Source organism: Hoplias malabaricus, chromosome 1 (genome assembly GCF_029633855.1).
Source record: "Hoplias malabaricus isolate fHopMal1 chromosome 1, fHopMal1.hap1, whole genome shotgun sequence".
Taxonomy (NCBI): domain Eukaryota; kingdom Metazoa; phylum Chordata; class Actinopteri; order Characiformes; family Erythrinidae; genus Hoplias; species Hoplias malabaricus.
This window is the reverse complement of record NC_089800.1, coordinates 17,507,934-17,532,410: the sequence shown is the minus strand read 5'-3', so window position 1 is coordinate 17,532,410 and position 24,477 is coordinate 17,507,934. Positions and strand designations below refer to the sequence as shown.

At 39.1% G+C, this 24,477-nt stretch overlaps 2 protein-coding genes across 4 annotated transcripts; one reads left to right on the top strand and one right to left on the bottom strand.

Annotated features, from left to right (window-relative positions):
* Window positions 1-710: 710 nt before the first annotated feature.
* mtfr1 (mitochondrial fission regulator 1) lies at window positions 711-8,495 on the bottom strand. Of its 3 annotated transcripts, none has more exons than XM_066678080.1 (8): window positions 8,434-8,495; window positions 6,441-6,544; window positions 5,805-5,903; window positions 3,826-3,944; window positions 3,515-3,753; window positions 2,967-3,219; window positions 2,165-2,333; window positions 711-1,915 (listed from the first exon to the last, which is right to left on the bottom strand). In XM_066678080.1, the coding sequence occupies exons 2-8, from the start codon at window positions 6,474-6,476 to the stop codon at window positions 1,868-1,870; spliced, it is 963 nt and encodes a 320-aa protein (XP_066534177.1). In that variant the 5' UTR covers window positions 6,477-6,544; window positions 8,434-8,495; the 3' UTR covers window positions 711-1,867. The 3 variants fall into 3 exon arrangements, with proteins under 3 accessions (XP_066534177.1, XP_066534176.1, XP_066534178.1); XM_066678079.1 differs by lacking the exon at window positions 8,434-8,495 and adding an exon at window positions 6,959-7,093; XM_066678081.1 differs by lacking the exon at window positions 8,434-8,495 and adding an exon at window positions 6,959-7,093 and having other exon boundaries at window positions 3,515-3,741.
* Window positions 8,496-8,890: 395 nt separating this feature from the next.
* Window positions 8,891-21,509, top strand: armc1 (armadillo repeat containing 1). The gene is made up of 7 exons (XM_066662423.1): window positions 8,891-9,097; window positions 12,083-12,291; window positions 13,691-13,782; window positions 15,792-15,981; window positions 16,861-16,977; window positions 17,062-17,136; window positions 18,157-21,509. Exons 2-7 carry the CDS (start codon window positions 12,130-12,132, stop codon window positions 18,346-18,348), a joined length of 828 nt encoding a protein of 275 aa, XP_066518520.1. The 5' UTR covers window positions 8,891-9,097; window positions 12,083-12,129; the 3' UTR covers window positions 18,349-21,509.
* The last annotated feature ends 2,968 nt before the right edge of the window (window positions 21,510-24,477 follow it).

Below are 24,477 nucleotides of genomic sequence, written 5' to 3'. Positions count from 1 at the left end.
GGGTGGGGGGGTGTTGTTTCAGTGGTGTTTTAACCAATCTAAATGACTGAGCTAATTTTAGCTCATTTTTTCATTACACCCCAAGCAACTGTGGGAACTGTAAATTTCTATTTATTTTTACTGTGCAAGCTCTCTACTTTCTCTGCTCATTCCAACCTATTTTGGTCAGTTATTTTTCTCACTCACACTTGCAGTTTTTGGGCGTTTAACCTTTTTGCTTTCACGTAAAAGCCTGTCAGTTACCATGAAGTGATATACATGGTCTGTAGCAGTATTCAGGTAGGTGGTACATGTCACCACACCATCTACACTGCAACACCAGGACTCAATATTTCCCAGCAGTACATTGCTCACAGCATGTTCCAACTCCTAATTAACAAACCTTCCGGCCTGAGCAGGGAAAACACAAATGTGCCCAGCAGGAAGCGGACATTACAAAAGGCAACATTCAATGAATAAACAAAATGTGGCTTTGTATGTTAATCGTGTTCAAACTCTCACTAAAGTCACTACAGTTGGTAATCTCTTGTCGACACACCATTGTGAACAGTGGAGTTTAAAGGAATTTGCCTTTTTTTCTTCAAAATTTTGTTAGAATTGTGAAAAGAATCTTTGGATTGTTCAAAATCCTGGTCCATCGAGACGTGTATACACACACACACACACACACGGTCTCTTCCAATAAACACGAACATTTTTAAAAGGTGTAGCTCACAAACATTTATTAGGTTTGAGTGAACATGAAATTCCTTCCAGTTCAACAGCACATTGAACAAGATGTGGCAGTCAATATCATTTATACACATTTAACATACATTCATTCCAAACTTATGATTCCCTTGATGATCCTGTGTTAGTCTTTTCAGTTAAGCATGAACACATTCAAGAATACATCAGCTACACGATCTTATACTGCTCATCATCCAACTGCACTTTATTCCCTTGTATGGCAACAGTTAAACAATGCGGAAAACAACTAATGCCAACAGGGTATAAATAACTAGCTTGTTGGTCAGCTGAACACCACTTTAAGGTGTACATGATGAGCACCAACATAATTCTGACACAACAACTGAACTTAATTTTATATAGATTATTATGAGCATTCTGTCTGTATTAACAAACAGTAACAAACCAATCCCAGGCAAATTTTGTTGTTGAGGTATTAGCAGATGTTACCGACTTTAGGAAAAACATTGTAAGATATTATCCTCATGACTCATGGCATGTAGGGAACGTTTCCCAAACTTGAAAGAAGCAGCTACATCATTCAAGTGACATCGTAATAAAATACTAAATGATTAACATCTAAAACCACTATAAATAACCCCCCAACTTTATAAATTAAGACTCTCACAAGCTTAAAAACAGCTCTGACATCTGTAGAAAGTGCTCATTCTTTACCACGTATTTAAATCCAGAAATGACAGCTTCTGTAGTGTTAGTGTAGTAAAATATACCAAGCATGTCCATTAACAGTCCACACACTCAGGTAGCTGTTCTTAGCATTAGCCCTTATACTTTCCTGCAGCTATGAATTCAAGCAGAACTCAATCTTTCCAAATCATAAAATCAAATTCTAAATCTTAACACTCTTGGTTTATGCTCCAACGTTTGGAGAAACTTGGCATAAATAAGGAAATGCACAACAATTAACCAGTACAAACTGATATAACCCTTTTGAAGGTGTAATACACACTGATATATAATTCTGTTTGTACTAAACATAAAAAACAGACAGAATGCTAAGTGTTATTACACCAGTGTTTCCGTTCCTAGGAACACAGCAAATACTCTACAGTTCAAAGGATAAGGCATCTTGATGAGCAACACTGGCATCCAGTATAACAGCTTACAAAACTGACCATCAGAAGAGGGTTCTCTTTCCAGTTGATCTTAACATGTGTTGTCCAAACTGCAGAGACAAAAGAACAATGGCATGTGAGCAGAAACGCAAATACTGCTCAAGAAAATTAAACAGATTAGTGTAGTAAACAGTAGTGCTTGATGATATATTCTGTATAATTGTGGGTGTGTGGGAGAGACACACACAAATGATGGTGTTTTAAAGAAGAATAAAAAAAGTAAAACCAAAACCTCTTTCTGCCTCTCTCTGAGGTTGAGATATTTAAAGTGGAGCTGGGATCTGGAAGGGTGTTCTTACCACAGCAGTCTCTGAGTGGGGCTTTGACTCCCGAGGTGGGGGGCTGAAGTTGCTCTCACACTCACTGTCGCTGCGGTAACGATGGGCAAATTTGCGCTTGAGTGCTTCAGCAATGAGAGCAGCCGGGTCGGCAGGTTCACTGGGTTTAGAGTGGATTTCCTCTGGGCGTCTGCAGCAGAGATCCAAACACATTGATGAGTTTCTGCAGCTAGGTGAACACTAGAATTGTTTTAAAGGACAGCTCTCCCTGTAGCCTCTAGAGGGCAGCATTAAGTAATTTCTTTTTTTTTTAATCTGAGCTGTACGTGTACTTATGTAGGGCATGCTATTTACTCGCAGTTAATAAAGGAAGGAAATAATTATCTAGTTCAGCCAACTTACATGGAAATATGAAGAAAAGAAATACATTTTCATAGTTAATGTGCTCAAATTGTGGATTGTGATAAATTTCTCACAACGTACGTGGAAGATGTCAGTTCAATGATTTCACCTTACATCAGCAAACCAGTTTAACTGGCATAATCTACTAACTCAAGGACTCGATGACCTTATTGGTGTGCAGTTTGTGGGGCAGAAGTACAACTTATAATAAATTCAAAATGGCTGAAAAGTACATTTACACTCCTAAGGTCAATTTTACAATAATAATAATAATAATAGTGTTCAAAAAATTGCTAATACAAAGAGCTGAAGTTATTACTGCGTAAACTGACACTGGAAACCTTCTCTGAGTTTATGATTATACAAGTCCTCATATCTTAATGAGAGCTGAGCTGGTATAAAAAGTTACATTCATACGAACTTCTTAACAGAGCGCAGCTTCACTTTTCCGATGTCCTTCAGCACATCTAACATATTGGGCATCTCTGCCTGCTTCGGCCCTGGGTCCAAATCTGTCTGCTGGTCAGCCCTCTTATTGCGCCGTTCTTTGATGAGGTCAATAGCAGAGATGCTTCTCTGCATGCCGGGGCCTGGAGGTGGAGGTGGTGGTGGTGGAGGAGGAGGGGGTGGAGGAGGAGGTGCCGAAGGTGCAGGAGAACAACCTGGAGCTGAAGCTAGGATCATAAAAATATGGAAGACAACCTTAAAACCTCATGAATGGACAATCAGGCTTGTGAACACTGATACAATTAAAGGATTAAGTCTAGTTTATAAACACAGTTATTTAAGAGGCCCACAAAAATATTCCCCTCAAAAAACACTGAACACAATGATTTTGTATGTAGTATGGAATGGTTTGGGTTTTCTTAAATAGCAAGTTATGCAAAATCAAAAGCCGTACCACTGTTGAGACAGAACATTCAGTGAGGGGAGGAAACATAAAATAAATAAAAGAAAAATCCCTCATACCTGCAGCATGTGTGCTCAGCTCCTGGGCCTGGACAATCTGAGCGATTTGGGCTCGCAGCTTGGCTAGTTCACTCTCCAGAACACTGATCTTCTGAATGGCCTCATCATTGACCACGGTCTGGCTCTGTGGGGAAGGCTGTACCCGGTGAATGCTGGGTAAAGAGCGCTGCCGGCGGAGAGTTGGCCTCTGTTGAGTGCGGAAAGCCAGCCCTGAGCACGCTTCCCAACTGGAGAGTAAACTAAACATCAGACAAGTCCTCAGACGGGAAGTCATTAATTACAGTGATGCTCATGTTAAAACTGAGACTTACCCATTGCTGCCAGACACATCGTTCTCCTGGTCGATCCAGCCTACATCAGCCAGCGATGCTACAAGCCTTCCTGAAGTGCCTAGGATGCCTGATCCAGCTCCAACAGTGAAAGGGTGGAGCTACATATTTAAACACAATCAGTTAGATTTTCAATTGCACAGAAACAGAAGAGCAACTAACGGAAGAAAAACAACACAAAAAATTTTAGTAGAATCAAAACTGCAAAAGCCAATCTAGAATAATGTTGCTTTTAGTTAGCAAAGCAAAGCGCATATAACAGTAACAGAGCCAGGGGTTCACCTTGAAGCCCAACAAACATCCTTGCTGAATCAAGTAGAGATAAAAAAAAATTATTAACCACACAACCATTACATTTCTAGATATGAAGGTTTGACCTCTAGGAAATTAACTACATAGATTTTGTTTAAAAAGTGGCCACATGTTAATATTGTATTTGTAAACATTTATGCAGTGTCTCCTATTTAAGTATTAAATACTCTTTAATCCCAGCCCATCCTCAGCACCATATTCTCTGCTCTAAATCCCCTATTTAACTAAGTCTGAGTTGAATAGCGTTGTGCCTGAGAAATCATTAGTGTTAGTTTGGCGCCCCCTAGAGCTGGAACTAAGGAACACAGTGTATTAGTAATGCTGCTTGATGAATAATATGCTCAATTTTTTTTACTCTTCAACAAATTGTTGAGGGCTGAGTGTTTCATACATTCACGAGGGAGGAGCTAAAATGACTCATGGATAATGTGAGGATTTGCTCAACTCAGAAATGATGAACACCAATGTTTTTGTAAAGCTCCACCCCAAACAAAAAGAATTCCAGGTGTAGGCACAGACTATGCAGATCTGGAAGCTATTTCCCAAAAACCACAGAAGCTTTTAACTCATCTACACCACAAGCTGTATGTACTATAACAGAGAATAGGTGTATACCTATACTGTCAGCTTTTCATTAGCATAATTAAATAGACCACATGAAGCCACAAACAACTAGCTCCAGGCGGGGAACATTACCCTCTAACATTTGTTATTTCCCCCATTGTTCATAAACACTTGATGCTGACATTCAAGCAATTTCAGAAGTGCAAATAGCCTCAGATTTTGCAAATCCAGCAAACCTAAGTTCAGCACAATGTGATGTCAGACGGGTAGGCAATAAACTGACCTACAGCAGACAAGCTGCATTCCATAGAGAGGGGACAGCTGGAAATACAGGAAAAAGAGAGAAGAGAGAAAAAGAGATTGAAAAAAAAACAAAGGTGACAGATTTATAAATTCATTTGTATTTAAATGTTAGGCACTAAGAGATTATTTTCTGTGCATATAAATCAACCCCACAACCATGATTCACTTCTGTTTATGGTCAGCAAAGAACATGGAACATTAAAACAGAACACAGAAAGGTTATGTCAGGATAATAGGCCAGATTAAGAGACGACAGGAAGAAATGTATTAGGTTTGAAAATACATACAAAAAGCGCAGAATATTTATTAAAATTATAAGAATAAGTGTGCGCTTTGTGTGCTTCTAAAGTACACCTCAGAAAGGACAACACGCCGAGTAGGATCTTAGTTAAATGCTGCAGCTCCATATTAAATGCTATAAAACATTCCATAAATGTTAGAATATTGACTTGTATTGGAACTGCAGTCTCTCTCTAGTGATAGAGCGCCATCCATTGCTGGGTTGCCTTACGCTTCTCCTGTATAATTTTGCCATTAAATATGGTGAACTTGCACTCCCTGCTGGTCCACAGCATACCATTTTTACAGAGAATATATATGCTGTGTATGTGCAACTGGTCTTTTGTTTTCACAATAGGTGGAAACTAAATTAGCAAAAGTCTGTCTGTCTGTCTGTGTGTTTGCTGAATAAATACACTTGATATTCACAGGCAATTCACCATTACACTGCCATTTCTAGGTTACACTACATTACACCAAGACGAGGGAATTTTCGGCTATACCTGAAAGTGGACACGAGGGCAGGGTGCCAGAGGGAGGTTTGTGGCAATTCTTCTAACAATGCTCCTAGAGGGTCCATAAGGCTTTGCTGATCCAAAAGCCTGGAAGTTGGGAGTCATGATCAGATCCACACATCACAATTTTAATCACAGCATATACAGTAAAAAAAGCAGCCACAGACCACCTTTTATTTACATCATTTACAGTGGGGTTAAGAGTAAACCAAGCTCCACTCTTGCTTCAGGTTTGTATAAATATTATAAGTGTTACTGCCATTCCTTCTGCTGAAGACAGTTCAATACTGTGGGTCTGAAAGGGTGTGTAACCTTAAAGAAGCAATTTTTATGGAAAGGAAATTTTGAAAATCAAACCAATTAGCTGCCGATGTACTTAGAACAATGGGAAATAGCCACCCCACAGTTAAATGTTTGAGACATCTTGGATCCTGAGACGCAGAAATGGCAACAAATTTCAAAGACTGAACTTTGAAGGAGTGGAAAAATACCCAGGTAGAATTCTTTAAACCGACTCACTGATCAGCCAGCCAGAATGTGAGGTCTATGACTTTTTACACCAAGCCAAAAAAAGGCTGAATAAAACTATACAACTAACCTAGAACTAAAATAAGTGTAACTTACCAGGTCCATTTCTATCCTTGCATGATTGTTGTTCATTCTCAGACTGAGTCAGTTACAGGGACTTTCAGACCTGCTCTTGTTCATGATCATTTTTACTTGAAAACCTGTAAACAGAATCGCAGAAAATATACGTTTATCCTCACTCACCTGGAAGACATAAAAATATGATATTCGACATGTCTGGATAAATCATGGGATAATAAACATGAACATGTCAAGATAAGTTGGGTTTTCTTTGGTTCAAGGTCTTCGTGTCCCACTCTAACTAATCTCAGAAAAGCAGGAGAGGGCAACGTTTAACAAATTCATTTTATTCAAGGTATTGTGAAAGATTCAGATACTGAAATAGGAACAAAAGCGTTTGTTAGGTTAGCCCCATGAGGTCAGCAACGACAGACATTTCTCCAAACCTCAGAATACAGCCCAACCCGGCTACAACGGGCGAGCTCTGTAACAAACTAAAAACAAAACTTAAAAATAGCGTAACAGTGAGATATTTATGCTGAAAATGAACTTACCGACAAAGTAACTCATCTAGTTTTCATATTAACTCGTTGCTGGAGACTTATAAAATCTGTTATCGCCAAAGTACTAGCATTTTCCACTTAGCTCCGTTATAAACTTTGCTAACGAACTTTTCCTTCGGCTAGGAGATAATCCCAAAAAGAATCGGTTCCTCCTTACTGGCTTTAGAGAATCGACCCCTAGATGTTTTTGGAACTCGATTCCAGACAGAAGCGTTCAGGTGACAAAGGCCCTGTCCCAACTAGGGACTTAAGTCCTGCTCTTCTCCTCAAAGTGTACACTTTATTAACGTCAACAACTTACAGACCTACAGTGCAAAAGCCCGGAGGGTGCTTCATTCAGTCGCGTGTGTTTCAGACAGAATTGTATGGTCTATAAAAATGCAGACTCTCATTTTAGATTACAAGCGGAATACACCTCAGTTCAATTAATAAACGAATGCATTTGTATTCATATATCAATCATTTTCTCTGTCTCTGCCAGGTTGGACATACAGATGTACACAAGTGTTGGTTCTGATTTGTCCTCGTCTTTTTTTCAAGAAAATAATTAATACATGCTTGTGCTGAACCTGCATTATTGTGGTCTTTGTCAAAAGTTATAGTAATGGCGCATAGAGGGTGCTTTGGCAAAATGAGAAAGGAGAAACGCTATATCCTTGCAGTCCTTGTGTGCACTTTGTGAACTGTCAATTGGGATGGGGCTAGACTTTCTCAAACATAATTCTTCCACAACACATTAAAGATCTAGCTAATTTACTTCAGACAATGTGGATAACAAAGTAAACGTAATATCTGTAACCAATGGCTTGTTTATATTTCCCTCTCATATGAATGAGCTTTTTCAGTTTTATTCACTTTTGTTAACTAATTAGCAAATACATTTGCGTTTTCATTTATGTCACATGCCTTTTCTAGATGTCGTGTTGTGTTCAAAACGGCTCCCTATTCCCAATTTCCTATGTTAAATCACTATATAAGTGCACTATTATAGGAAACTGAGTTCAGGGGGATAGTGAACGATTACTAACACTAACTCATGCAGGTTTTTACCAAACAACGCAGTGCATTATGGCTATCCTCTATCCGCTAGTGTCAGGTAGTGTACATGTTTTTTTTTTTTTTTGCAGTGCATTTTGGGATTGTTTGAGTGCACTGAAAATTGTCCACTATGTTTTTCGGACACTACTACAAAATGGCGGAACCCCAAAATAGTGCACTATACAGTGAGTGGCACAGCTTCGGACACAGCGTTAGTTTTAATCTCAAATTGCTTAATTGGCCCTGCATAGTGAACTACGTAGAAACTACAGTACTGACATTTATATATATAATATATATAGTCAAACAGTGTGTAATGTGGTTACCAAAGAGCATATTGTGTTTTACTCACATATAGATAAGTCAACTGCATACTGAATATAATACATTATAGTTGCATAGAAGTCAGTATTTATTTAGCTAAATACCTTTAGTAGGCAAGTGTGGAATCGACACAACTGAATCCCTTCCTCCTGAATTAGCGTCGGAGTCGACTCCAAATGTTCTAGAATCGAACAACTGTGTCGTGTGCTTTGCGGCGGGAACTGCGGTTTCTAGCCAATTGGTTTCTACAATCTTCAAAGTGGGCGGGGTTTAAAACATATACTCAATGTTATTGGAGTGACGAGAGGCAGAATAGACCAATCATATTGTCTAGATCTACTTAACATATTTGTTGTGCTTCTTACGTCGCATAGTGTTTTGTCACTGTAAAAAAAGCGTTTACACTACGTTCAAAAAGCAGTCAAAACTCTGTCAGAAATTTTAAAGCGCGATTTTGTGTATAACAGATAACATTTCAGAAGTTCTTCTTTGATGTTTTTAATAAAAGCACCTGCTATTGGACAAAGCCCGTGTTGCATGGTTATTGTCCAATCAGTTTTGCCCAATTCAGGAGGTGCCGACAGTGTTTCATGGAAGTGGGGCTGGACATGGACAAACGAAGGTTTTCTCTTTAACGCTGGTTCATTTTCTTCTTCTTGCGCTGTCACGGTTTTTTTTGGAATGCGTGCATTATCGCAGACACAACCGTAGATCATAATCAACGGTACTTTGGAGTGTTTGGGACCGTCAACAGCGCGGAGCAACGAGGTAATTTGTTGGAGTGTGTTAGCACTAACATGGGGAAGCTGTAGCTTAGCCATTCTTCGTTTAGTTTCGATAGCTTTGACTAGCTTAGCTCTGTTGCTTGTTAACGTTGTAAAGAACAGCTTTTCTCCCGGGTGTGTTGAAAGAAGCTTTTAGTCTAACCCTTAGTTTAAATTTCCATTCCATCTTAAGTTGAAGCATATACATTATCACATTTATGATAGAACTGAACATTCCAACAAGAACCTACGGGCAAGTTATTCTTGGACAAGAGTCTGAAAAGTGTCCAAGGTTAACTGTCAAGTCGTCCTGCTGTCTCTTAAATATGTTTTTAAGCGAAATGCGGATATAATTAAAGTTTAAGCGATGCTGATCAATTCTGTTTATTTTTCAAACTAACATTAGTCAGCTAAAAACTAAGGGCAAGCTCTGACTAATGCTCAGCTGAAGACGTGAGCTAGCCTCCTCCCTTTCCCAGAGTCCACGTAGACCAAAACAAAGTCACACACTGATGTTAATTAATACCAAGAATAATCCACAGTGACATTGTCTCCACAGCCGTTTCCATTTAAAGGTGCATACGTTTTTGGATTAGATCTTGTATTGATGAAGGGAGAGTTAAACAACTCGCGTAAAATCTTGTCCAGCATATCGCAACGGTGTTAAAGGTGCTTTAGGCAAATTTACTGAAGTGCCCGTCTGTGTTATTGTAGTTCACCAACCTTTCTGCCAGAGGTCAAGCAACCAGAATTCCAGAAATTACATTAGTTAGGCGACCTCCGGTGGCCAGGCAGGCAAACCACCACAACAAAGTCACACACTCCAGTCTGGAATACTTTTATTTTAAATCGTTTCAGACAGCACTTTTTCATGCCAATACTAAAATAATTTTTAAAGCTTGTTCTTAATATTTTATAGTTTGCCCTAGATTAAAAATAAATAAATAAAATTAATTTACCAAGGGCAACTTTAAGGTCAGGATACTCTAGGGGCCAATTCCAGGGCAAAAATTATTACCACTTTTTCACAATTTGATCTGATGAATCTTGGCATTGTCACCCTGGAATATCCCTGTCCCATCAGGGAAGGATTAATGGGTTATCCCGTTAATGGGATAACCTGAATATTCGTCCCATATATTCAATTACTCAGCTGAATTAAATTTGTTGCTACATAATATTGCTGAGCCTGGACGTGACCAGCTGAAGCAACCCAGATCATTATGCCAGAGGCTTGTATAGTGGCCATTAATCATGTTGGGAACATTGTTTCATACACTTCCCTTTTTTTCTGATGCACCTACTACTCTGGAATAGAGGGACCATCAAGACTCATAGGAGCACATGAACTTTTTCCAATTAGACTCTCTAACAAGTAGGTTCTCTTACAGCCAAATTGCAGTTTAGTCCCAATCCTTTGAATTCTTGTTGCAGTGTGTTTTTGGGAATGCTCTTGCTTTCATTATTAAACATATTAGTCATTACCCAAAGTTCTACTGTTTTTCATTAAACATTTAAGTTGTCTGCCGTCACGGTTGTTCCTAAATGTTTTAACAACCATTTATTTTCAGCAAAGATGAAGGTTCACACCAGTGTGTAAACTGACTCCTCTGAAACACAGTAACGTCTTTTCCATGACCATAGTATACCTTTACCAACCTGGGTGTTAGAGAAATCAGAAGCAACCGATAGTCATTAGTTAGGGTTAAAATAATTGTTTCCAGCTGAAATATCAGTTTATTTAAATCGGAAAGTTGATATTTTGCAGCCAGGCATTCATTCATTCATTCATTCATTATCTGTAAGCGCTTATCCAGTTCAGGGTCACGGTGGGTCCAGAGCCTACCTGGAATCATTGGGAGCAAGGCAGGAATACAACCTACAGGGGGCGTCAGTTCTTCACAGGGCAACACAGACACACACACTCTTGCAGCCAGGCAGTGTAGCTGCTTTCCACAAACAACCTTTGTCATTGTTATTCTAAAACATGAGTCTTTTTGTCTTTATGAAGGCAAATAGTCTTGTATTATTGTGAGCCTATATGCCTAACATCTTTGTTTGAATATTTCATTATCATAATCTGTATTATTTATTTTATCTAACAGGTACAAAATATGTGGTATGCATAAATAACAAGTGACGCCACACTGAAGCAATAGCACCCTTTACCAATATAAAAAGACAAGGGTAGACCAAAAGTAAATGAGAGGAATTGCCATGATAAATAGATGTTACAGTGGGGTACACAGTAGTTTTCATTATGCTTTTTGTCTTATTAATTTAATACTCTAATATTTTGAAAGCTCATTTCATACTCGTCAATACAGTTTCATAAAAATAACAACCACATTTACATCGCTCTGTTGGTCTGAGGGCAGCTTTTCTATTTAACCCCTTTATTTGGTTGTGGTGTTATCAGTTTGTGTACATTGCTGTTTGTTTGCTTTTGATCCAGGGCTGCTGACATGCTGTAATGTTTGTTGTATGTGACTGTTGTAGGTTACTAGATTGATGTAGTCAGTAAAGTGTCAGTCAGTATCAAACAAAACAAAAAAAAAAAATATTGGAAACCATGTAAGGAGAAAAAAAAAACTTTATTTCCATGGATTTTTTTCATTCGTCAATGCGTATTGTGGAAACCACAAAATGTTAAAATAGAAAAGTAACTCACAGCGATTGATGTTGCACATAGTTGCAGTTTTGTTGAATATATATATATATATATATATATTGATATTTGATTAGTGGGTTAAATAACTTCCCCCTGTGTCTTTCTAGTTCGTAATGATTGTCTCCTGTTGTCTACTGCTATCAGGATAGCTCACATTTTCTGGTGAATCTCGTTTGAGAGCGAGCCCTGACATTATGTATCATTATGTCTTTCAAATAAGTCTTTCAAAAAGTCTGTCCTCCTGTAATCACCAAAAAGCACTTAGTTTCCTTGAAGAAGACTGCAGTTTCATTTCTGTTTATTTGTGTTTAACTGTAGCTTTAAGAGAAACTCTGGGTGTACATGGCACTGATAGTGGTCACACCATGAGTGGGGAGCCAGATGCCTTGGCTGTGGTCAATCAGCTAAGGGACTTAGCTGCTGACCCCATGAATCGACGAGCCATTGTAGAAGACCAAGGTTGTTTACCAGGCCTTATCCTCTTCCTTGACCACCCCAACCCGCAAGTAGTCTACTCTGCACTATTGGTGAGAACATCTTGGATTATCATTTAAATTTCTCTTTTCATTTGTCATAAAGCAGTGCTCCCATGTTTCAGCAGTGTAGCTGAAGTAATCTAGATGTATCCTGTAGGTACATTGAGTTCATTGTATCACACTGAAAACAACCCAGCTCAGCTCAAAGGGGTCAAAGCCCTCCCCAGTAGAGAATGTCATCTTGTCACATGATTGTCTCCTGCTGTCCAGTGCTGTCAGAATAGTTTACATTTTCCAGTGAATTTTGCTGGAGAGAGAGACCCCTCCCTCTGAGTGTGCAGTTCAGCCATCTAGTGGCATTTACCAAGCCTCTTCCATAAGACTCAGACTGGGAACAGCTGGCGTCTGCTCTGTTCTCTTCATCCAGGCGGTGTGAACAATGGTGTTAGATCTGTTTTTCTAATTGGCACCAAATCTCTTTAATGCTGCCAAACATCACTCCTGTGGATCCTGCCACAATCCCATGAAAATACTACTGTGGGAGAGGTTTTTTTCCTTTTAACATAAAAAGAGTTGTCTGAGAGTGTGATGCTGCAGCTACTTCATAAAGAAAAGTAGCAATATGTTATCACTCTTTTAAGCCCAAATACCTCTGGTCATTTTAGAAGTTTTGATGTTTTAAATCTGATTAATTCCTCCATTACAAAATGGTAGAAAAAATACTATTAATTAGATACTAATTAGGTATTATACTAAAAATACTGCTGGTTGTAGAAAAAAATACTAATTAAATTTATTCATAAACTGCAATATTTTAATACATAATTACTCAAATATCTACTAGTATGTCTAAATAAACAGCATACACATTTCTTTTTATGGTGTATCATGATATGGATAATTGAATAAAGATTGTATAGCTTGCATTTAATGCTAGATTGTGGTTGATGCTGGGAATTGTTATAATTATGAGGAATACAAGAAGCAAAATGATCAAAATGATTCATATTTATTGTATAAAGTTAGGGACAGCCACATGTTTGCCTGGATTTACATAAATTCTTTGATTTATCAGTTTTTGAATAGTGGTACAGTATATTTTTTCTTATCAATTATCTGCATTTTATTTAATTTGCTTCTTTTGCAGCCCTTATAACTAAATTGTCCCACAGTTTGCGTAGATCATTCTATATTTTAAAGTGTCCTGTTTGTCTGCACTTTAAACATTTGCTTCATAATGATATTGATTTGTGATATGGTCCCTGGAATCAATAACTGGGAGGTCCTTCAAGTACAGGATTGTAAACTGTCACCTATTGGCATGCGCTTTCAGTTCTCCCAAAACAAGTAGTTTTCAGTGTTGCTTTACTGTGTATGTAAACACAGTGGTGACTGGGTCTACAGTGGTGTGGCTCTGTGTGACCGTTGCTGAATGTCTGTGTCCTACCAGGCGGTGCGCTACCTGGCAGAATGCCGTGCCAACAGGGAGAAGCTGAAGGGCGAATTGGGCATGATGCTGAGCCTGCAGAATGTCATGCAGAAGTAAGTCCTTTCTTATCTGTTTAAAAAAAAAGGGAGAATGCAATTACCACAGAAAACATGATCCCCCTCCTTTTGTTCTGACAAAAAGTGTGTGCTTTGCATAATATCTTTGCACTTGTAATGTGGCCCTGTCATAACGAGCATTATTTGCTTTGAACCTAAATGAATATGATGATGAAAAAATGCTGTTGAAGCCTACGGCAAAATGCAATTCAGAGTTGTGTCCTACTTTAATGAACAATGGGACATGCTCTTAGGATTTGTGTTTCCAGGAGAAAATATTACCCTTATTTGGCTTAGAATATTTCTAAGAAAATCAGATATCAGCAAATTCTTTTTGACTCTCAGAATGCAGTGTGAGAAACAAGTGGTTCAGCTCTAAAGAGGGACAAAGTCCATTGGTTGGTATTTTTGGTGCTGCATTCAAGTTGTTTTGAGCAAGTGCAATTGTCTGTAGGCCCTTTGACAGTTAGTGACTGCTGTTTATCATCGAGCTTCACAGACACAAGTGCCAGCAGTTGGCAGAGTACTGCGTTTTTCCTGCTCTAAGGGCAGCCCCTCTCCTGGTCCTGTGATCCACCAGTCACTTCAGTTAGAGTGGGACTTGTCAAGGTCTGCCTGCAGGTTCATAGGCTCCATGTTCCCAAATTGGAAGTTGGTGTCTTTGGCTAGAGGTCATCTGTGGCCCAGTCAACAAAAGGACAATGCTGAAAAGTTTCAGAGATTGTGTTTTAAGTGTTTTTTTCCTGTCTTTAATGCATGAAGCATCCTCATGTTTTGTCAATAACAAATTGTTACATATTGTATGTATATGTGTTTTAAAGCACAGTGATCTTTAAAGGTGACGTTCACGATTATATATAAAAAACACTTAAAAAAAAAAAAAACCCAAAAAAAACAGTTGAGGTCCGATATGTTAGTCTTAGACAACAGAGAAAACTCCAAACGTTGAAAAGCATGAACCGAGATGAGGATATTACTTTATTCTGGCTCCATAGGTGGGTAATATAGACTTATTTATGCTTTTTCAGATCACTTAAGGTGCAAATGTTTCCAATCTCGGGATATGGCTAACTGCATTACTGCAGAGTGCTAAAAAACTAAATGGCTTGAGTTACAAATATGTTTCTGTGGTAATTTAAACAGTTAATTAAAACTTGCAGACAAGCTCTACTTCAGCCGCTTACCAAAAACAGTCATTTTTTTCCTCTTAAACACACTGTCCCACTTTAAAAGACAGAGCTTCTGAATATAAACAATCAGAGAGAACTGTGTTTCCCCACAATCGTAGATTTCCCTTTAATAATCACAAAGACAGACTGAGCAATGGTTTTACTTGATTTTATTTCTAGGTTGATATAAGGTTGATGCATTTAAGTCTTTATGTGGCAGTGTGACCTGAATTTTTCTGGTATGGATAAACAGAGTAGAGCAGATCATGGGCATCCTAGGCAGCACAGCCTTGACACCATGTCCATTTTCCACACATTCAGGGCATCTCAGGAACCTTAGGTCAATGACCAGGTTTCACTGGCGTAAGGGCTTTGACACAGTGCAGTGTAAATTAACTGCACGATTTCAATTTGTCTCTGTCAAAGTAGCTGTCATTTGATCAGTGGGACAAAAGGCTGAGGAGGCAGTAAGCATTGCTAGGCTAAGACTTTTAGTGATACCCAAGTGCCACTTAAATTTAAAATTAACAATCCCTTCTTAAATTGAATTTGCCATCAACTAAGCATGGCTTGATAACATTGATTTTATTTATAGATTTCATGCTGTTTGAATGTACACTGACTGTCCATGTACTGGATTAATGACCTTTTTAGCTTTCTGGAGCAGACATGTATCATAATGAAAGCTAATACTCTTTTAACAGGACTGTCACTATTATATTTGAAGTTGAACAATCTGGGTTTTTATAAAAGCCAAACAATTAAAATGACCTTAAATTAGAAAACAAAAAAACATATATCTATTGATCTCTTCTAAAAATATCTCTGTTTCCCTAGGGGAACATCTCCAGGGGAGACCAAGCTGTTGGCCTCCGAGATCTACGAGATCCTGCAGAACTCCAGCAGTGCTGAAGCAGAGAAAGCAGAAGCAGCTGCCTCCTGCCGTCGTAAGGCCCAGTTCTTCCTGGGCTCCTCCAACAAGCGAGCTAAGACAGTGGTGCTGCAGATCGACGGATTGGACGACTCGGTAAGGACAGACAACTGTAGCAGACGAAAGCCTTTCTCTATATCAACTTCTTACCCTGGGGTCTGCCGTCATTTAGAACAGCTATGTGAGCAGAAGACCCCTGCTAAAAATGTCAGTCAAATAGCATGGAGTGCAGATTGAGTCTGAGCAGGCTACCACAGGTCAACTGGATCTACACAGATCTGATTCCATCAGAGCATTTTACCATCAGAATAAGTGTTCATATCCAGCCCACAAGCAACCTCCTGCCCACTTAACATTTTTTTTCAACTCTGGTAAAATTATGTGGAAGCTATAAGTAATATATAGTTTGAATATCCTTCACAATTTCAAAAGCACATGTAGGGGAAGCTCTTTTAAAGACAGCAAAAATAATGCACACATTTGCCTGTTTAGAAGTTTTGAGATGTGATCATTTTGACACATGATTACATCTGTAGTTTTGCCTACAAAGCTCATGCTAATACCTGCTGACAGATCTGTGGTATTTACATGAAAACAGGATAACTGTAGTTTTGCTTAATACCATAATTCTTGAATTTCCCTCTGGGATCAATAAAGTTTTACTGTAAGTTGGACATGTAAGAGACATTTTCAATGCAATTCTGAAGTCCTTTTGCCTGCCCCAGTGTGGGGTAATCCCAGTATTTATGATGGAATAATATTTGGCCCAAGGTCAAATCTGTTTGCTGACCAGTGGTTTATCATGTCACGAGGCTGTAGGAGAAGCCATAATTGATGGTTTCATTTTGTCGAACATGTGGATGAGTTGGATTTGTTGACCTCACATTTTGCAAGCTTGATTTTAAGCCTCATTTTCAATATTTGTGTTTTCTGTGAAGATCTCAGTTTCAATATTTGTGTGTGTCTGTGTCTCAGAGTCGACGAAGTCTCTGCGAGGAGGCTTTGCTGAAAATCCGTGGAGTCATCAGCTTTACCTTCCAGATGGCTGTTAAGAGGTGTGTGGTCAGGATCCGCTCTGACCTGAAGGCAGAGGTGAGCTCCCTTTATTTTAAAACTTGCTTACGTGACTATGTTGAATTTATAGCATCATATTGACCCCTGCCTTTCCTTCTGCAGGCTCTGGGCTCAGCCATAGCATCAACCAAAGTGATGAAAGCACAGCAGGTGGTGAAGGGAGAAGATGGCTCTGAGGTGAGCAAACACAGGATTGCTTTGTGGATCAGTCTTCAGCAGGCAGAAATCGTGCTATGAGGAGATGAAAAGACTATTGCTTCCTAAAGGGCCCATGGGAAGAAAACCTTTGTCGATATATTAAAATAAATAATAAGGTGCCATTGTGCATCTTTTTTATTTATGTATATACCCCCCCCCCCCAAGTCAAAGAGAAAAGAAGTGTGATTGCAGTAGACATTATAACATTTTATTTTATACCATCCCAGAATTTTACATTAACCAAATAAATGTATTGTGGTTGTCACAATTATAGCATATATATTACATAAGGATATATATCCTAATAATAGTGAAATCTGCACCTTCAGCAGTGCAAAGAGGGAGGTCTGTAAAACGCTCACACAGAGTTAAAACACTCTGTGGTAATTAAGAGACATGTCCTTTCCAGCAGAACTGGAAGGGCATTTGTTACTTGCAGCTACACAATCATGAACTACTGCCTTGATTGTGGCAGCAGTGTCCACTGGCCTGTGTGTTGTTCCCCTGCTCTACAGCAGATGGCATCATTGATTTCGTGATGTCCCTGCGTGTCACATCATTGGGTCTTGAGTTCTGATGATTACTGAAAAATACAGTGGACAGGTTTAATAGATCTCATAATGGCTAGTCCATAATATACTATGAGGAATTTGTAGAAAATATTGCTATCCAAAAAATATAGAAGGTTTAATAATTCTTTACTTCGTTTAGCTAGCACAAGCGTTGATATGTACCTCAAATTTTGATTTATTTAGTGACTTTTTTTTTATCAGTATCATATCTGTTTGATGATTATATATTTTAGTGAAATAAAATTCCCAATTTTGGCCACTTCACTCATTGATGTAGTGGCCCCAGTGGCCAGTGCCGTCTTTTTTATGGTCACTCTCTAACTCTTAGACACCATGCTTTTTCCTTTTGAAACCATATTAAGCACCCATTAAATTGTATTCATTCCTATTCCTCATTATCATGCTTATTTTCTCGCGGTCTTTGCAGGTGATTATGCCATTCCAAGAAGATTCTAGCGTGGTGGTGGAGGAGAACATGGACTTGCCAGACTACCTGCCAGAGGACGAGAGTCCAGCTCAGGAGCAGCACAAGGCCGTGTCCAGACTGGGCTCCATGCAGGACGGCGTTGGCTGGCTGAGCACGGCTGCTAACTTCCTCACTCGCTCCTTCTACTGGTGACCCACAGCTGTACATAACCACCCCTAATAAACCCAGCTCTGCTCCCGCTGCTGCTGCCCCCCAGTCCCCGCGTGCCGGATCGCCACGTTTATCTTGCAATAACCGGCTCAGTAACACTACTGCAGGCTGCTGCAAAACTTCAATCTAGTGCTCACAACACAAAAGACACTAAGCCATAGAGCAACAAAGACGGGTTCAGAACGAGAGTCTCCTCTGTAGCTTCGCTCTCTTAAACTTTTTTTTTTTTTGGTTTCATTTTTGGTTTTGGTCAGAAGGCCAATGTGTATAAGACGGTTTGCTTCAGTTCCTCGTCATGGGTCCACGTTTCTGAAACCAAACCGCATTTGTGCTTTTTTTCTTGTTGGGGAATTTTGTGGTGCTCTGTCAGATTGCTGAAACATTCTGGGGATGGGTCAGTTTTGTATGATGGAACTCTTCCTTTGCATGAGGTTTGGGTGATTATTATTATTTTTTTGTGTACTTTCCTTACATCTCAACCCTTGGGTGTTTTTATCATCTTTATTCTCTTTTTGCCAATAATTTGATAATCCTTTTAAATTCACTTTACCCCTTTGGGGACGTTTCAAAGCATGCTCTAACTTTGATGCCTTTTTCTTCCATTCTCTTTGAGTCCTTATCCTTTTTTGGCGTGTGTGCCTTTGCTTTGCAGTTTGTGATTCGTTTCGAGATCAGTTCAAAGGTTCTCACTTCTGTTCTTGAAAGTCTTGAAAGTTCTGGCACTCCCTGTACTTTTTCACATTGAGATGTGCAATCACTTGCCATCGGTTTCTTGCTCCTGAGTTTTTAATCATACAAAAACTGAATGAATGAATGGGAGAACCACCAGCGATGGCTGGTCTAGTGTATCAGTGAGAAAGCTTATGTGCAGAAAAAGGGAAATCCCTACATGCTGTTGGACTGTTTGGGATTCTAATGTAATCTCTCGTTAGGTTATGTGCCAAGCACTATAGTAACATATCTAATGAGTCACCTGTAGAGACATATTCGAGTTTCTATCCACCAATAACTTTGAAGCTGATGGCTTAACTCTCCTGTGTGGCTTTTTGTTTTGTTCTTGCCCATGTCTTATGATTTCCTTCATCAAATCCTATAGCATTAATCCTGGTCAGGTCTGGTCTTCTTAGTTCTAGAAATAATATTTAAATTTGTATGGGTACAGACTTTATTCAGGGCTCGTTTTTGAGCATGTATGCCACCCCATTTGCCAAATGCATGGTTGGTGCCTGTCATTTCTGCATGCTACAGCAACTCGGTGTCCTCTATTTATCTCTCCAGCCAACAGTGTCTTTTAAATCTAGAAGTAGCTCATGAACTGTCCGCATGTCTCTCAGCGTTCTCGTAAGTGGAGGAGAGGTGTTTCCGCTCAGAGGTGTGCAGACTGGATCAGGGATCAGAGTCCTGTACATTGCATTAAAGCTCAAGACCCTGCTTATCTCAGCATGACAAAACGGTTCCAAGTACATTTATATTTATGATTGTCTTTACTGGAAGTGTCACTTGGTTTTGGTATTTGCACGAAAGAGAAAGAAAAGCTCCAAATTATCTGACACGTTTAAAGGGGCCAAAAGGGTTCACAGAAAAACCGCTGGTCCCTCAAGAAACTTTCACTGGTTCTTTTAATTGAATATGCTAGCATTTTTAAACCTAAGCTCTGTTTTCTGTAAGTGTAGAATGTGTTTGATTTTACTGTGGATACTACCATAGCTGTGCACAGAAATTTAACCCACCAAAGATTCTAATCCTTAAACTGTTAGAAATGGCCGTTTTGTTTATGGTCTGAATGAATAACTGTGGGCCAACATTGAATATGAACTATATATAAACACTATGAAGTATTACATTTTTTTTCAACTCTTCTATATCAGTATAGTGAAGCTGTACACAAAGTGTTGAGAATTTTTCTCAGATGGTATGTCACACCCTGGGGAACCTCAAAGAAGAGACGGGGAATTTATAGTGAAACGTAAATAATACATTGTTTTAACAGTAAAAGTCAATAAAACAATATTTTACGTTTGCTATTATTTCAGCTGTTTGAATTTAATTCGCCATTTGTTTCTCTCCTAGTTCTATTTCCCAATATGGCAGTCACCTAATATTTGAAGCGCATATTGGCTGATTATTAAAAAAAAAATATATATATTCACTTAGGTTTTTTGCTATTTGTGTCTGGAATTATAAAGGTTCAAGCTGGTGGTCCACCCATTGGTACTCAGCTGTGTGCTACAGACAGATTAGATAAGGATTTAGGTGATAAATAGAGTTGTTCTCTTAAAGGACCAATCACTACCAAGTTCTTCAGGGAACAAAGAGTGGTTCTTTTCTGGCATCCTTCAAAAAGCAACAAAAACAACCTTCAGACACTTTTGGATACGAGTGTAGTCTTGCCACCGCCAGGCCTTCCTTTAGGTTAGCTCAATATTATTTAGAAAGGTCTTAGCAGTAAGTCTCTTTTAAATGATATTTCTTGCATTTTATTACTTCCATGACGTTTATTTTGAACCCATTTACTGTAAATCACAGTCTATCCATGTGGATTGGCATTGAAGTGTTCCAAAGTCTTTATGCGGACGTAAATTGTCTGTAAATTTGATCACCATCCCTTGATAAATGAGATTATGTACAAAGAAAAGAGGAAGAGCTCAACAGTATTATAATAAAGTAGAACATCTAGGTCATTTTTGTTCTTACGCACAAGTCCTGCATTGGCTAATTTTGTTACATTTTTCACACTGTTGTGCTTGAGTTGTTTTTAAATCCCATAATTTCTTCTAGTGGATTAATGTTCATTGCTTTTAGATTGACCCTGGGTATCTTCTATGACATCATCAGGAAGACTGTTAGACTGTAGCAAACCTTGTAGATGTAGTAGCTTCTCCTGTATAGTGCATATCTGCTGTTTATATGTGTAAAATATCAGGTCACATGGACTGATTGCCTGTTCACATTAATGGCAGTTATTAAATAGATTAAAGAATATGTTCACTGTGTTTTTTTTTTTTTGTTTATTTGTTTTCTTCCCCTCCCCCAAGTTTTAAACATTAATATTAAACCCATTTCTCTTAAAAATACCACGAGCCACTCTCAAAAGTGTGTTCTTTTTGAACAAATTCATTGATCTCTTTTCTTTTTTTCTTCTTGTGCAATAAATGTATTAAAACAATTTTGGAGTGAAATGGCTTTCCCCACACGATACTCTATAATATAGAAATAAATAGGTATAGATATATATATATATATATATATAGATACTTGCTTTTGATTTCACTGATGTTTTAAAGCAGCATTTGATTACTTACATATTACGACAACCCTTAAGCCTGCAGGAATAAATGCATTTTCCTGTGGTGTAACATTTATGGTTCTTTTCATATTTGATTGTAATGTTAGTGTCAGCATTACATTATATATGTGTGGGAAAATATGAAACAGCAGCATATATCACATCAAGGCTGGAATGCGGCTGGTCTTAAAGAAGAATACTTGATAAAATGTGAAAAGTACTGATATAAATATATACACTTTTTTTATTAAACTTTATATTATATATAAAGTTCTTGATATTTTTTAAAAATACATTTTTTAATCAGAGTCTGACATGTTCCCTTGACATGCTGCCTTGTAAGCAGCAGGGGATCTGGGGATAGATTTAATTACTTTTACCCATTTCATCACAAAAGTTACTTCACTTACAACGAGACAAGAAAAAAACCCCAAAACAAACAAACAAAAACATGAAATTATTTTTATAAACTCTTGAACAGTAGAAAATCCGTTTCAATCATTACCATCTGTTCTCATGCCCCCCCCCCCCCAATCCCAATTTAACAGAATAACTGATATACTTTGAGCACTAGTTGTTAGTAATGAGTCTTTTTACATTGCAGCTAACTGTTCTTATGTTTTTACGTGTGTGTGTGTGTGTGTTTTCAGGTATATCAATATATATGCTAGTTTTTCAATCAGATTTTTATATATGAATAAGTCAGATGCGTTTCACTGTAATTAAAAGGGACATATTCTCCACACAGTTCTGGCTCTGTGATATGCTTTGGTTAAAGTTACCACAAGGATAAAAAACGCAGCAGTGTTCTCCCCTGTCTAAACAGCCCTGTTCAGAATGACAGGTTTTAGCACCTGTTCCTTTAAATAAGAATGAGCCCCAGCTCCTTTCAGCCTGAAAGTCGAGGAGCGAGCAGCAGAAGCCCTGGACTTTAGCTGGTTTCACTCCGTTCTCCTTATATGACTGGAGAGACTCAGAAAATGTCTGCCCTCTGTAAGAAGCAGCACAGAATCAGAACGTCTCGTTTTATCACATATTTTCAGGCTTAAGCAGCTCACAAAAAACTGATTGGGTGGCCCTGTTTTACAGTATGTGTGCTGGTGGGCTCCAGATTCCCATATTAACGTGTACATTCACTGAGCAAGTGACTTTGTTTTCATAATAATTCCCCTTTAAACTGCCTTAGAATATCATGCGCTCATCTCATTTCTGAACAGTGGGCAAGGAAACAGGCTATAAATCTATGATGCTTTAGTCATGTGTTGCTGAGGGTCTAAATTCAGTGGGTTTGATGTGTAATGACCTGCAGTGTTTAGCCCTGGGTGTGATCTGCTGGAGGAGTGTGTGTGTGTGTGGACTCTCTCAGCCTGGTACTAAGGGCCCGGGGACAGGGGCATCTGGTCTAGTCGGCTTCACCACACACCAACCAAAACATTGCAGCCTACAGCATGCACATGCTCATAGTGGGAGGGGGAGGGCATGTTTTCCTCATCAGGATGATTGTAAACAGCCATAGGGCACTACTCACCCAATCCAGCCCACTTACTTAGCACAGAGCCAGACAGGAGGCCAGCTGTGTGCAGCAGAAAACATCGGTCAGATCACTGCTCTTTGGCTGGTGAGTCCACCAGGAGCCACGGTCACTGCAGGCCTCAAAGCACACCACTGCTGTCTGCCTTACGGCATCTTCCTGGGAAAACAAGCTCAGCCATATTAGTACAGTTACAGCCGGGTTGGGTCATTGTTCATTTTCTTCAGCAGTGACCACACCAGTCGGCTTGACCCTAATTTGCTTTGTTGTGGCTGTAGGTGAACGTCTCGCGACTGGCCTTCCCTTCAATTGGAGCAGCAACTGCAGTAGCTCCTAATGCAAGTGTGTATACAGTCACTGATTTTCATGTTTTTCTTTATTATATTCTTTGCTACACTGTGGTGGTAAAAATATAATCACTTACTGAAGTTTTAAGTTGCTTTAATGTCCTCTTTGCTGAAGGTTCAGAAGAAACTCCGACCAAGAACAGGTCCTACAGCTGGAGGGAAGTCCATCAATCTTCTCCTTGCACCACACCAACTTGGCATCCAGCAGAGATGAACCTTCACCTCTTCTCTGCCTGGAAGTGACTGACCGGCCCCACCAGCAGCGAGAGAAGTAGGTCAGCCTCCTGGAAGACCCACTCATGGCTGGAATGCAGGGCCCATATGGAGTCAGGGCCCATATGCCCAGTACAGTAGGAGCAGTCAGTTACTGGCTGACAGTGTTAAAGGAGTAGCCCAGAGTTTAACAATACGATCTTTATCTACTGTGTCTGTAGCATGCGGTCAGTTGCTGGCCAAAAAGCTTAAATTCATTAATGACAAGAGTATCCAAAATATGTGGGTATCTGGGCATGTAGTGACCTTTTGTCAGGGAAGCCCTCATCAAAATAAAGCTTGCTGTCAATGCTAAGTGCAAAGTGGATGCTAGACACTTGCCACCACTAGGGGTCGATAGTCAGCTATGAAATTCCCAGATGTACAATGTAAGTGGATGGCTTGAGGTCATATTTCAAATAGACTATAAGCTCTGGTTTACTGTACATTCCACTGCAGTCATTTATTGTTTATTTGTGATGCAAGTCATTCATTCCTTGGCCAAAAGTTTGTAACCATATATGCATTAAAGAATATTAATCAGTATTACTGTAAATAATTCTCAGGGCTAACACTGGTGACCTTAAGCCTCTTAAAGGCAGCACTGATGATTCTGGAGATCTACTGTTTTCTCAGCAAAAAACATACCCATGGAACGGTATGTTTGGGTAAGAGTCTGACTGTAGCTTGTTCAT

Excerpts from the sequence above, each read along its gene's own strand:
- mtfr1 (XM_066678080.1), bottom strand. The coding sequence starts at position 6,476 with ATGAACAACAATCATGCAAGGATAGAAATGGACCTG. Across the intron at positions 3,220-3,514 it reads GCTGAGCACACATGCTGCAG|CTTCAGCTCCAGGTTGTTCT; the intron begins GTATGAGGGATT and ends TTATGATCCTAG. Across the intron at positions 2,334-2,966 it reads AAGCTGCGCTCTGTTAAGAA|ACGCCCAGAGGAAATCCACT; the intron begins GTTCGTATGAAT and ends TCTCTGCTGCAG.
- armc1 (XM_066662423.1), top strand. The coding sequence starts at position 12,130 with ATGAGTGGGGAGCCAGATGCCTTGGCTGTGGTCAATCAGCTAAGGGAC. Across the intron at positions 12,292-13,690 it reads TAGTCTACTCTGCACTATTG|GCGGTGCGCTACCTGGCAGA; the intron begins GTGAGAACATCT and ends GTGTCCTACCAG. Across the intron at positions 17,137-18,156 it reads AGGGAGAAGATGGCTCTGAG|GTGATTATGCCATTCCAAGA; the intron begins GTGAGCAAACAC and ends CGGTCTTTGCAG.